The 14,632-nt window shown below is 39.1% G+C and overlaps 1 protein-coding gene across 2 annotated transcripts in view; it reads left to right on the forward strand.

The window, feature by feature from the left end:
• Positions 1-7,623: 7,623 nt before the first annotated feature.
• Positions 7,624-14,632, forward strand: part of FSIP2 (fibrous sheath interacting protein 2) — an 84,856-nt gene continuing 77,847 nt past the window's right edge. For both annotated transcript variants that reach the window (XM_023622163.2, XM_023622164.2), the window contains exons 1-3: positions 7,624-8,040; positions 8,342-8,467; positions 10,966-11,127. In XM_023622163.2, coding sequence (XP_023477931.2) covers positions 7,705-8,040; positions 8,342-8,467; positions 10,966-11,127 — 624 coding nt within the window. In that variant the 5' untranslated portion in view covers positions 7,624-7,704. The remainder of the gene's footprint in view (positions 8,041-8,341; positions 8,468-10,965; positions 11,128-14,632) is intronic.

Genomic DNA, 14,632 nt, shown 5'->3' on the forward strand with positions numbered 1-14,632 from the left:
TGAATGCCTAGCACAGCTCTGGGCACCACTGAACCAGGAGATTCAAGCAACATAACTCCCATCAGAGGCACCCAGAATCTTACTGGGGACATAAGACCCACAGAGAGCCATCAAGTAATGAGAGAGATAAGGGCCAGGCAATAAAAAATCAGGTGCTAATTTGTTCTGCAATAGAGGCAGGACAGTACTAAGGATAAAATTTCTCTTACTAGATTTTTAATATAAATTTTCATTTCTCTTTTGTAAAGATGATAATTATTAGAAAAAAATCTAAAACATCAGCAAACAAGTTATTTTACAGAAATATGGAAAAATAATTACTTTACATTTGATAAACTACATATCATCAGAGGATCGTTTACTTTAAAATTTCAGTCAGATTTGTCAGCAACACAAGGAGCAGTGCTTAATCAGAGGTAGTAACTAAACAGAAGGTAAGCTTTTGCCTGGCAGAAATAGACTACTTCAGGGACTACGGGTGAGTGATAATCATTTATGCTTTTTGCCTACTCTTACTGAATCAATTATGGCAGGTTACATAATTTCATCCTATCTCTGTAGGTTCTGGGATTGATTGTTTAGAAACCACATACATCAGGATGATTCTGATGTCTATATTTTTGTTATTACTAGACAGATTCTTATTTTGAACCCTCTGTCTAATCAATATCCTAATAAAGCCTTTTTGACACGTCAATATATCAATCTTACCCCATCAGCAGGATGTTCTGTAACATTTTGCACTTGGTTGAATGGTGTCCCTCCAAAATTTATGTCTACTTAGAACCGCAGCCTGTGAAATTATTTAGAAATAGAGAATTTACAGATGTAATCTGGTTAAGATGAGGTCAGACTGGATTAACTAGTGGGCTCTCATCCAATGATTGGTGTTCCTATAAAAAGAGGGAAATCTGGATACAGAGACACACACAGAGGGAAGACAGCCATCTGAAGGTGGAGGCAAAGACTGGAGTGATGTATCTACAAGAAAAAGGAATGTCAAGGATGCCAACAATCACCACAAGCTTGGAAGTAGTAGGAAAGGATCCTCTCATAGAGTCTTTGGAGAGAGCACAGCCTTCCCAATACTTGATTTTGGACTTCTAGCCTGCAGCACTGTGAGAGACTAAATATCAGTTGTTTTAATCAGTTTAATCAGAACTACTTTGTGGTTCTTTGTTATGATAGCCCCAAGAAACTAATATACTCTTATAGTCCTATGTTAGAAGTCTCTGAAGGGATTTACATTACTCTGCCCTTTATTCTATCTACCTATACCTATTTTATAGCCTATAACTGCAACTGGGTGAGCATTTCACCTTAAATACTATATATTTGAATATCTCTATTTCATTTCCTGTTTTATTTCTCAGGCATTTGTTTAGATTGCACATTGCAATCATTACTATACATTTCTGGAAAGAAATATTAAAACCTTTCAAACTTTTTGCCGTTTTAAAATGGTTATGCCATTTCCAGGTTTCTTAGTTTCAGTCTATTCTATTTTCAGTACGGTCAGTCATGCACCACATAAGGACGTTTCTGTCAATGATGGCCTACATATAGGATGGTGGTCTTGTAAGATTAGTACCTTACAGCCTAGGTGTGTAGTAGCCCATTCCATCTAGATTTGTGTAAGTACACTCTATGACGTTTGCACAATGACAAAATTGCCTAAGGACACATTTCTCAGAATGTATCCTTGTTGTTTAGCAACATATGACTGTATTTCTATTAAATTATAATCTAATTGGCCCCCTTTGTAGTAAGTTTAGGCATACTCTATGTGAGGACTGCTCTTATAACTGTTACATGAATTACTATTACTGCAATATAATATTGAGAATATTTTCTGATGACTTTATTAATATCAATGATTATAAATTTTAAGGTTCAGTTATCAAATTTGGACAACATAAATTTAAGAAAGTAAAGAAAATTAATTTTTAATAAAATTTTTCCTTTTATTTCTAGTAAGAAATCTTGCTTAGGAAGAAAAATAAGGCTATTGGAAGAGTGTTGGTCTACCAAATATTAATAAAAGAGGGTATTATAAAGAGTTATCCCTATTAATATCCCCTATTGTTATAGAATATATGTCAAAGACTAGGTGAAGCACAAATAATTGAATGAACCCTTAAGCATTCAAGAAAGTAAGGAGGTAAATATAATTGAATAAGTTAAAGATAAATACAATCAGGAAAATTTATAGCTAGATTGAATCCATATAAGATTACATTAATTGAATACAGTGTTTAAAGAGAGTAACTGAAATCAGAATGTTTTTCCCAAACTAAAACGATCAACTTCTATTTTCCAGGTTCAGAATTTAATTCATTAAATTAATTTAATTAATTCATTAAATTAAATTAAAGTAAACAAAGAATGAAGATCTGTGATGGTTAATTTTATGTGTCTACTTGGGTGACCACAGTGCCCAGATATTTAGTTAAACATTATTCTGAAAGTTTCTGTGAGAGTCTATATTGAATGAAGTTAACATTTAAATCAATGGACTTTGAGTAAAGCTGATTGCTCCCCATAATGTGTGTGGGCCTCACCCAATCGGTTGAAGGCCTTAATAGAACAAAACTGACCTTCACTGAGCAAAAAGGAATTCTCCCAGCAGATCTCATTGTATTGAAATGCCACTCTTCCCTGAGTCTTCAGCCTCTTGGCCTATTCCATGACATTACAGACTTGCCAAGCCTCTACAATTCCATGAACCAGCTCCTTAAGTCAATCCTTGTCTCTGTCTCTGTCTCTCCCTCTCTCTCCACACACAAAAACACACACATACATCCTGTTTATTTGCTTCTTTGGAGAATCCTAATACAGGATCATAAATATCTTAGGTTTCATTTCTTAACCAGACATGAGGAGGTAGTAAACCCCAAGCATTTGGATCTTCTACTCATAGTTCCATTGAGAAACAATAAATAAAAATGAAGAGGAATTGGGAGTACAGCAACAATTACATGAGCTAGGGATCTGAGCTGCAAATAGACAATATATAAAAAGGTTTGGTATCCAAGTTGAAGAAAATAGGACAGGAGCCAGAGAATTCTAAGTAAACTAGGAGAGGAAATACAATATCAGGTCACAGATGCCGCTGGATTAAAATGTTACCACTGGTAATGTGACTGGAAATTAGCCACTGCCCAGTCTTTGCGGTCCTTTACTGTCCAAGAATATTTGTGTTAATTCCTTTTCAGGATACAAAGTCACATGCCTGTGACCTTGCAGCCAGGACATGTAGGATAGAAATTTGTGCCTCATCTGTGGTTTCAGTTAAAAGTGGAGTTGAATGCCTACCAAGATTCAGATACGCAGAAGTTTCCTCAAATTAGAAGGGTGATTGTTACCCACAGAATTAAAGTTTGATTATCAAACTCAAGTTGAGTTCTACTTCCTGTAAAGAGACAGCCAGAGGGACAAGATTTACCCTCCTGAAACCCACATGATATAGCTAAAAAACATACAAAATGTATGAAGCAACAGTTTTCAAGCCACTGGACATTAGGCAATGCAGGACAATCACCTCAGAGAGACATTGTCTGTTTGGAGAAACCAAAAAGTGAAGCATACTATTGCCCCTGCTTACCGACTTGAGAGAGTTTCCATACCACGGTGTCTCCCACACCTAGGGAGACCAACATGGTAGAGTGTGTGGGACAGAGAACTAGGGAGACGAGAGCTGCATAAGACAAGAATTCCCAAGATGCGCAGAGGGTCATCTTTGTGTATTCTTTGCCCATTGGTCAGCAGGCATGTATGACAGAACTGGCAGGTGCCAGGGAAAGAACCTCTCAAAAGGATTTGAAATAGTGCTGGGCACTGACAACAGAGCTGGAAATAATAGTGCCTTTTCCTACCAGCCAGACTAGAAAATCTTTTGATCGATGAGGCATTCCACAGAGTACACAGAAGGGTCTCACCTCAGGATTAATAATAATTAGGCCTAGACTGAGACTATTCTTGTCCTTTCTGACAAATCTTAAAGGTAAGATCCAAAAGGAACAGTTTCCTAATAACTTTAGAAGGAGCTGATTCCAGCTCCCTGCCTTCAGTCTTCCAGCTGAAGTTCCAAACGTCACAGAGCAGACAAGCTGGTTCCTCTACGCCTCGTCTGAATCCCTAAACAACAGAAACCACGAGAGATAATAACTGATTATTGTTGTTTGAAGCCTAACAGTTTTGGGGATATGTGTTACTTAGTTATAGATAACTAATACAACTTGGTTTTTAGTTCATGGATCTCTCAATTAATAAAGGTAGTATCCAAGGAGGCCTTAGACATGACTGTACATCGCCAGATACTGAACTTTAAGCTTAATAACATCATTGAATGAGACTTTTGGTAGCCTTAGGAGGGGTAATAAATCACAGGGGTCAGAGAATGAACTGTGACAATTTTTGTAGAAACGTCCCCAAGCATGCAAGTCTTACTGTATCTAAACCCTTGGGTAGGTCCTGCCCATGCTGACTCTGAGCTTGGCCATGCAACTTGCTTTGGCCAATGGGATAATAGAAAACGTGATGCTAGCAAAGATTTGAAAAGCACACAAGCACATTGTTTATCCTCTCTTGATGCTGGGAACCCTGAGACCTCCATGTAAAAAAGCATGATCTAATTACCCAGAAGATAAAAAGAACATCTATAGAGAGTGGTCCAGCAATCCCAATTATTCCAGCCATCCCAGCTGACACCCTGGACATGTAAGTGAAGCTATCCTAGATAATCCAGCCCAAGCTGAGCTAGCCCAGACCAAAAGAAGTGCCAGCCAACCCAGAGAGTTGTGAGAAATAATAAATCATTGTTTAAAGCTGTTAAATTTTGTAAACTGTTTGTTATGAAGCAAAGGCCAATAAATATAGTCTCTGAAAAGATCCCAAAGTTCATATAACTTCAGAAACATACTCCTCTAACATCTCCAAGAATGCAACAAATCCTTCCTTATACATAAATATTATAGACTTCCTGCCTCTCTGTTCTCACTTTTCAACTGTTTTCCTTGTAAAAAGAACTCGTCTGTTTAATGTGTTTCTTTTAGGGAATTCATTTACTTTTCTGACTTAACTGTTTCCTCCAGAATCCCAGCTTGTCATATACCCTTGTCAGCTTCACAACAGCAAGCATGCCCTCCAACTCTTGTCTTTAAAGTAGGTGAGATGAGGAAGAACCCAAAGTTATGACATTGTTGTTTCAAATGTCTCTCAAATCCATTCTCTCCCCTTCATTCCTATTGCCTTTGACTTGTCATCTCAGGACCTGACTGTTTCATGCCTATGAGATGACATATCATGAAGTCTCCCAGGCCTTCAGTCTCACCCCTACAGAGCCACCCTCCATAACGTCACCAGGATGATCTTCTAAAATGAGAATCTGCTTAAAACACTTCAATGGGCTCTCTCAGATCTGCATAGGTCAAGACAACAAAAATATACTTAGGGCTCACTAAATGCTTGCTAGGCTCTATGCTAAATATTGTGCATATAAAGCTGAATAAGCCCATACCTGCTTTCAAGCAGTTTCCGTCCTATTAAAGGGAGACTGATAAGTAAAGAGAGATTTTTGATGTAATGTGAAAAGTGCCAAGATGGAGGCAAGCACAGAGGAAGAGAATTTGGTAAAAGCTTAGAATGTCAGAAAGGCTTCCTAGAGGGGATGATACTTAAGTAGTCTTAGAGGTCGATTGAAATTAGCCAAGCAATGAAGTACAAAGAGCTGCCAGGCAGAAGGAAGAGCACAGCAAAGACACAGAGTCTTGGATCAGCAGGCTTGGTGCAGGGAACTAACTGCGAACAGTTCTACATCTTTGGAGTTCAATTTTGAGAGGTAGCATAGGGGACTTGTTCCTTAGAAAGGGAGAAAAGGGCAGTGGTAGGCAATATGATATGCCCCAAAGGTGTCTACATCTTAATTTCCAAGACCTATGAATATGTTACGTTTCAGGGCAATGGGAAAGGAAGATTGCTGATGGAATTAAGGTTGCTAATCAGCTGACCTTAAAAAAGAAATTATCCTGCGTCATCTAGATGGGCCTAAGGTAATCAAAAGATTTTTAATTATAGAAGCGAGAGGAAGATGTGTGAGTCAGAGAGAGATATGAAGATGCCATGTGCTAGATTTGAAGAGAGAGGAAAGGGAAGTTTCTAGAAGCCATAAAGAGCAAGGACATAGATTGTGCCCTACAGCCTCCAGAAGAACGCAGCCTTGCCAACACCAGCACTCACTCAGCACAGTGAGATTCACTTCAGACTGCTGATGCTGATCTCAATTATTGTAATACCTTTGTGTTGTCTTAAGCCACTAAACTTGTGGTAAGTTTTTACAGCAGCAATAGGAAACAGGGAACAAGTCACAGAGGCTGTTACATGCTTGGTGTTGTCTTCCTGAGAGCAATTAGGGATTGAATGCAGGGGAGAGAAATGGCATCAGAGATCAACTTGCTAAAAGATTGTTAGGATGAATGGTGGCAGAGAGACGTTATAAGGCTGTGGCAATCACAGACAAAAAATAAAAAATGATGAGTGACTTACTTGGGAGAGTAGTGTAGAGATAGATAGGTGAGGACCAGTTAATGTCAGCGATAAAATCAGTAGGACTAAGAGATCAACTGAACGCGGGCAACAAGGGAAGTACTTAGGAGCATTTCTCAGTTTCTGGCTTGGGTAAATACTGGCATTGTCACCCAGATGGGAAATGCAGGAAGAATATGACCTTTGTTTTGTCCCTTTGGGTGAAGGTGGTGGGTTGAGATGTGAGTTTGCTGAGTTTGAGATGATCGTGAGACATCCATGTGGAGAGAGACATCCACGTGGAGAGCTGGCCCTGGACTATATCCCAAGGCTAGATTTCAAATTCAGGAGTCTGAAGCATAGGACTGGCATTAAAACAAAGAAGATGTAAAAGCAGAATACATCATTAAGCAACTGCCTCTGGGCCCACTATTTAATAGTAATTATCATTCTTCTTTAATCTTTGGGAAGAAAAGGGGTACTTATTGACACAGCTGTTATAAAGATTAAATGCAGTGAGCGTTTAGCACAATATCTGGAGTTAGCAAATTCTCAATAAATAGTAGGTATTATTACTAATTGGCCCAGAAATCACAGAAAACAACAGTGGGCCAAGGAATCTAAGAGGCTAAGTCCAAACTCCTGACAATTCAGAAGCAGTCTCTGCTCTTAAAGTACTCCCAGTCTAGTCAGCTTCGTGAAGGAAGGGCCACATCTTACTCCCTGCTGTCTCCCCAGTGCCCAGCTCAAGGACTGGCCCAAACGAGTCAGGCACTTTATAAATTTTGGCTGGACGGTTGAGGGGAGGAGAAAGAGGGATATAACAAGGCAAAGGCAGCAGAGAAGAGGGAGTGGGAGGGAGAGATGAAGAGAGCTAGAAAGAAAAGCGCAAGACTAGAGGGGGGAGGAGGACAGGAGGAATGCAAATGAGCGCATGAGGAAGCCAATATACATTACGTGGGACTTGGAGCGGGAACATGGTGTGGGAGCCTGGGGTTGGGGTGTGGTCACAGTGTCTCTAAGAGGGGCCATGTAGAAAGCCAGGCTTCTGTGGCCATACAATGGGCTGTAATATCACTCCTGGCTTTCTTTTTTGCACAGAACCACAGCTCCTTGGAAGCCAGGAGACACTGGCCAGCTACCGCCCCAAAGCCTTAGAGGTTTTGATTTGGGATTGGTTTGATGAGGGCTGCTGGCTTCAAGAAGAAGGCTCTTTGGAAGGTGCACCCCGTTAGACCAGGCCCCGCACGCACCTCCCCGACTCTGCGCGCGGGGCCCCACGTTCGGAGCCGGAACGCCGCGCGCGAGGCGGCCTCGAGGCCGCGGGGTACTGGCCATTCCGGGGCCGGTGGGGCCGGGGGACGACGCCGCGGAAGGGGTGCGAGGGAAGGCGAGCGGGCTGGGCGGCCCGGGCCGGCTATGGAGCTCTACCTCAGCGCCTGCTCCAAGGCGGCCAACGTCGCCGCCAGCAAGTCGGCCACCAGCGGCCTGGCCGCAGACAGCCAGCAGTGCGGAGACGTGAGTGGCGGTGGGCCCGGTCCGGCCTGCGGGGCGGGGCGGGGAGATGGGCTGCCTAACCGTCGGCTCCGGGCCTCGCGGGGGCGCCGGGGCGGTGCCGGGGCAGGGGTGGGGAGGCGCTCGGGCTGCGGGGTCGGAGGGGAGCGGGGGACCTTGCAGGCGGGGCTTCAGGGCTGCGTGGCAGGGCAGGCCCCTTGGAGCCGGGCTGCGGGCTCCGGTTGCTGTGGCTGGGGAGGAGTAGCACCTAAACTGAAGGAGTGGTACCCAGGGAGAGACACGCCTCTGCGCTCCAATCCGACAGGGTGTGCACAAAACCCACTTTCCGGGTGTCGGAGCGGCTCAACTCCTGGATCTGCCTCTCGGGGTCAAGCTGCCTATGATCCCAGGAAGCAACTCTCTGTACTATACTACAAAGTTAAGTGAAAAGGTAAAGTTAAAAATTACTTTACCTTTTAAAAATTACTGTTTTACGTTGGTTTTCCTTGCCCTTTTCTGCTCCTTGCCGTTCAATTCAGGAGCTACATCATATAAAGTCCATTAAGGGAATTTGCACCAGCATTCACAGGAAAAAATAATCAAACCCACATCTAACCTGAGGTATTGTCTAGGATGCATACCCAGCAACCTCATCCAGTATGGTTTGGACAGAATCAGGGGCTAGAAAGTTTAGATTCTTAGTTCCGTCTTAATTTATAATTTATGGATCCATATTAACTTTTCTTTATAATAACACTTCATATATACCCATTTAGTGAGATTTTATTAGAAACATATTTGGTTGAAAGGTAAAAGGTTATCGGTGCTGGCTGGCATTTAATTATATGTTAGGATTTTAACTAATAATAATTCGGACAAAATTTTCGTTACAGAACACTTCTCTATGATTTTGTTTGGAGCTGAATTCTGGATCACACACTAAGTGAGAAACAAGTGGAGCTGAATTGAGTTACCGTGTTTAGTACTTTAACCTCACTTTAATGGAAGAAGGCTCTGCTTGCGTGAGCAGACTCCGGGTTTTGCCGTGGCCTCCCCATCTACTCTTTTCTCCCATCCAGAGCCTCAGCTCCTTCCAGCTGGGGTCTTTCATACCTGCCCACACATACCGTGTTAATATTTCTGTGCCTTTGTTCACCTTGCCTCCCAAATCTGGAATGCCCTTTCCCCTTCCCCTCAACCTATAAATTTGATTCACCTTTCAGGATTCTTTCTGAATCCTCCAAATTAACTTCTATTTCCTTAGAATTTGCATTGCCCTTGGTTTATATAATTTTACTCAACACTAATTTCATAATTTAAGTTATGCTGGGTTATAGTGTGTACTTCCCTCAAACCCTTTCATGTTTTTAGTCCTCAATGCTACTCCCATCTTCAAACCTCCCCAGCCCTTCACTCAGTAACTAATGCTGAAGGAGGTTCAGTACATTCTTTTGGAGTGGTTGCTTTGATCAATATTGCAAAAAATTCTACAAGTATGAATTCTGAGTGACCCCCTTACCCTTCTACTGTCTATGATGTCATCAGAAATGAGTAGGGCTCCTTGGTATTTGATACTTACCTAATAAATATGATTTCTTAAAGTGACTTTTGTTTCTAGAAAACATATAATTTCCCTTTTTAAAAACAAATCTGTTCTACTAGAATACAGCAAGCTAACTAAAAATATGCCAAACTCACATAATTTGACTGAATCACATCCATACAAACTAACTTTCCTAAAGCTTGCTGGCAGTCTGTATCCCTCGTTTTTAGCGTATAAACTTAGCCCTCTCTTTTGTCTGCTTCCTCAAATGTACTATTTGCTGTAATACCATTTGCTCTGCAAACAGAGCAGGTGCTCTCAGATTTGCTACCTCTGGCAGCATTCCAGTTGCCTTTCACTTGAGCCACTTCCTGCTTTGACGTTACTTTAGAGTAAAGTTATCTTGTTCTGGCCAAGAAAACTTAGAAGAAAGCAAAAAAACAAAAAAAGCAAAGGCAACATTAGGACAACTTCCACATCTACTTCCATCCTCCACGTTTTCCCCTTCAGAGGTTCTCTCATAACCTGTTATCACTATCCTGCTATTGAAAAGTGGACTAAGAACTCACACCAAAACTCACTTTGGTAATGTTTTAACTTGCAATTGAGATTAAATAACGCAGGTGTTTCCTCTAAAGTAATAGATGTAGAAACATGACTATTAGCTGATATTTGCCTCCTTTTATATGTTAGTTGCTATGGAATAGGTTGTATTTGGTCTTTACACATATGGAGAAACCTCAATCCCTATCAATATCCTTTATAATTGGTTCTCCAATATGTTCAACTTTATAGACCTTGAATTGTTTTCTTGACTGTACCACTCAGAGATTGTTGGGTTTCTTTTATTAGGTAAGAACCCAAGATACAATAACTCTTTAATCCATTATCTTTAACATCTGAGTTTTACTTTTACTATTTTTTGTTAAAGTTGTTTCTATACATCTTCATGAAGATTTTCATTTTCAGATTATTTAAATATAATAATCATAATTAGTATTATCCCTTTATCCTTTGAATGCGGTGGGTTGATCTGGAAGAGGGAAGAAGAAAAGAGAGAATCTTAGCATCAGTTTCATATATCAAAACAACTTTTACCCTATTCCCTTTCTTTTCCTTTCCTCCTTTCTTCTGTGGCTCAGGGCCAAAGACTGATGCTGATCAGGAGCGGAATTAATTGAGTGAGGATGGGTTTTTAGAATAATTCAAGTCAGTAGGGAAAAGAGGTAAGGATAGGCTATTAACATTGCCCAATACAAATCTTTCTGTTGCTGGTTTTTCCCCACTTCACATTCTTCTTACATGTTTTATTTTCAGTGAACAGTCTAGTCATTTCAATTGAATGATATTTAAAAGTGTAATTCATTAATTTTATATTTATAATGTTTCTAAATCTGTTTTCGCAGCTTTTTCGACCTTCTTATGGTTTTAATCTGACTGACCCTTACTGTCGACTTTTGGAAAACCAGTATAAAAGTCTCCACGATCCACATTTGAGAGCATACTATAAGCGCAAAGATATCCTGAGGAGGTTAAAGAAAGGTGGCTACATCACCAGCAATAATAAAGTGGGTTAAAGATTACTTCTTTTTTTAAAAAAGTATTTTATTGAGGTCATAATAGTTTATAACATTGTGAGATTTCAGTTGTACATTATTATTTGTCAGTCACCATATAAATGTACCCCTTTACCCTCATGCCCAACCTCCAGCCCCCCTCCCCTCTGGTAACCACTAATCTGTTCTCTTTGTCCATGTATTTGTTTATCTTCCACATATGAGTGAAATCATGCAATGTTTGTCTTTGTCTTATTTCACTTAACATAACGCCCTCAAGTTCCATCATGTTGTTGCAAAATGGGACTATCTTGTCTTTTGTTATGGCTGAGTAGTATTTCATTGTGTATGTGTGTGTATGTGTATATAAATATACACACCACATCTTCTCTGTCCGTTCATCAGTCGATGGCCACTTGGGTTGCTCCCACATCTTGGCTATTGTGAATAATGCTTCAATGAATATACCAGTTCATGAGTCTCTTTGAATTGTTGATTTCAAATTCTTTGGATAAATACCCTGTAGTTGGATTGCTGGATTGTATGGTATTTCTGTTTTTAATTTTTTGAGAAGTCTCCATACTGTTTTCCATAGTGGCTGCACGAGTTTGAATTCCCACCAGCAATGTATGAGGGTTCCCTTTTCTCCATATCTTCTCCAACATTTGTTATTTTTTGTCTTGGTAAGTATAGCCCTTCTAACAGGTGTAAGGTGATATCTCATTATAGTTTTGATTTGTATTTCCCTGATGATTAGTGATGCTGAACATGTTTTCATGTGCCTATTGGCCATCTGTATATCTTCTTTGGAAAATGTTCATATCCTCTGCCCATTTTTTGATTGAGTTTTTTTTGTTTTGTTTTTGAGATGTGTGAATTCTTTATATATTTTGGAGATTAACCCCTTGTCAGATATATGATTTTCAAACATTTCTCCCAGTTGGTGGGTTGTATTTTCATTTTGTTCCTGGTTTCCTTTGCCTTGCAGAAGCTCTTAAGTGATGAAGTCCCATTTGTTTATTTTTTTTGTTTATTTCCCTTGCCTGAGTAGACATGGTATTTGAAAAGATGCGTCTAAGATCGATGTCAAAGGGTGTATTGCCTATATTTTCTTCTATGAATTTTATGGTTTCATGTCTTGCCCTCAAGTCTTTAATCCATTTTGAGTTAATTTTTGTGTGTGGTGAAAGATAATGGTCTATTTTCATTCTTTTGCATATGGCCGTCGAATTTTCCCAACACCACTTACTGAAGAGACTTTCTTTTCTCCCTTATATGTTCTTGGCTCATTTGTTGAAGATTAGCTGTCCAAAGATGTGTGGGTTTATTTCTGGGCTTTCAATTCTGTTCCATTGATCCGTGTTTCTGTTTTTGTAGCAGTACCACACTATTTTGATTACTATAGCTTTGTAGTATATTTTGAAGTCAAGGATTGTAATATGTCCAGCTTTTCCCTTTTTTCTCAGGAATGCTTAACAATTCATGGTCTTTTGTTGCCCCGTATGAATTTTAGGATTCTTTGTAGTATTTCTATGAAGAATGTCATTGGGATTCTGATTGGGATTGATTGCATCTGTAGATTGCTTTAGGTAGTATGGACATTTTAACTTTGTTTATTCTTCTAATTCATGTGCATGGAATACTATTTATTTCTTTATGTCATCTTCAATTTCTTTCAATACTATCTTATAGTTTTCAATGTATAAATCTTTCATCTCCTTGGTTAAATTTATTCCTAGATATTTTATTCTTTTTGTAGTGACTGTAAATGGGATTGTATTCTTGAATTCTCTTTCTGTTAGTTCATTATTAGAGTATAGAAATGCAACTGACTTTTGTAAGTTGATTTTGTACCCTGCAAGTTTGCTGTAGTTGTTGATTATTTCTAATAGCTTTCTGATGGATTCTTTAGAGTTTTCTATATATAAGATCATGTTGTCTGCAAACAGCAGGAGTTTCACTTCTTCCTTGCAAATTTGGATACCTTGTATTTCTTTTTCTTGCCTAATTGCTCTGGCCAAAACCTCTAGTAGTATGTTGAACAAGAGTGGTGAGAGCGGGCACACTTGTCTTGTTCCTGTTCTTATAAGGATGGCTTTCAGTTTTTCCCATTGAGTATGATGTTGGCTGTGGGTTTGTCACAATGGCCTTTATTATGTGATGTACTTTCCTTCTATACCCATTTTATTGAGGGTTTTTATCATAAATGGATTTTGGATCTTGTCAGATGCTTTCACTGCATCTATTGAGATGATCATGTCATTTTTATTCCTCATTTTGTTGATCTGGTGTATCACTGATTGATTTTCCAATGTTAAACCATCCCTGTGTCCCTGGTATAAATCCCACTTGATTATGGTGTATAATCCTTTTAATCTATTGCTGTGTTCACTTTACCAATATTTTGTTGAGGATTTTTGCATGTATGCTCATCAGCGATATTGGCCTGTAATATTCCATCTTTGTCTCATCCTTGTCTGGTTTTGGGATCAGGGTGATGTTGGCCTCATAAAATGAGTTAGGAAGCGTTCCATCTTCTTTGATTCTTTGAAATAGTTTGAGAAATGATAGATATGAAATCTTCTTTGAATGTTTGGTAGAATTCTCCAGAGAAGCCCTCTCATCCTGGACTTTTGTTTGTGGGAGATTTTTGATTACTGTTTCAATCTCTTTACTTGTGATTGGTCTCTTCAGACTCTTTATTTCATCTTGTTTTAGTTTTGTGAGGTTGTATGAGTCTAAGAATTTATCCATTTCTTCTAGATTGTCGAATTTGTTGGCATATAGTTTTTCATGGTGTTCTCTTATAATGCTTTGTATTTCTGTGGTATCCATTGTGAGTTCTCCTCTTTCATTTCTAATTTTATTATTTGAAACTTCTCTCTTTTTTTCTTACTGTGTCTGGGTAAGGGTTTGTCAATTTTGTTTATCTTCTCAAAGAACCAGCTCTTTGTTTCATTGATGCTTGCTACTGTTTTATGGTTTCAATTTCATTTATTTCTGTTCTAATTTTTATTATTCCCCTCCTTCTGCCGACTTTGGGCTTTGTTCTTCTTTTACTAGTTCTGTTAGGTATAGATTAAGATTATGTATTTGAGATTTCTCTTGTTTTTAAAGGTTGACCTGTATTGCTATGAATTTCCCTCTTAGGATCACTTTTGTTACATCCCATATGAGTTGGTATAATGTGTTTTCATTTTCATTTGTCTCCATATATTTTTTGATTTCTCTTTTAATTTCTTCAATGATCCATTGGTTGTTCAGTAGCATGTTGTTTAATCTCCATACATTTCTCACTTTCCCAGCTTTTTTCTTGTAGTTGATTTCTAGTTTCATAGCATTATGGTTGGAAATGATACCTGATATGATTTCAATCTTCTTACATTTATTGAAGCTTGCCTTTTTTCCCAACATATGGTCTATCTTTGAGAAGGTTCCGTGTGTACTTGAGAAAAATGTGTATTCTGCTGTTTTTGGATGGAATGTTTAATATATACATATATTAAATCCATCTGGT

Source organism: Equus caballus, chromosome 18, assembly GCF_041296265.1.
Source record: "Equus caballus isolate H_3958 breed thoroughbred chromosome 18, TB-T2T, whole genome shotgun sequence".
Lineage (NCBI taxonomy): Eukaryota > Metazoa > Chordata > Mammalia > Perissodactyla > Equidae > Equus > Equus caballus.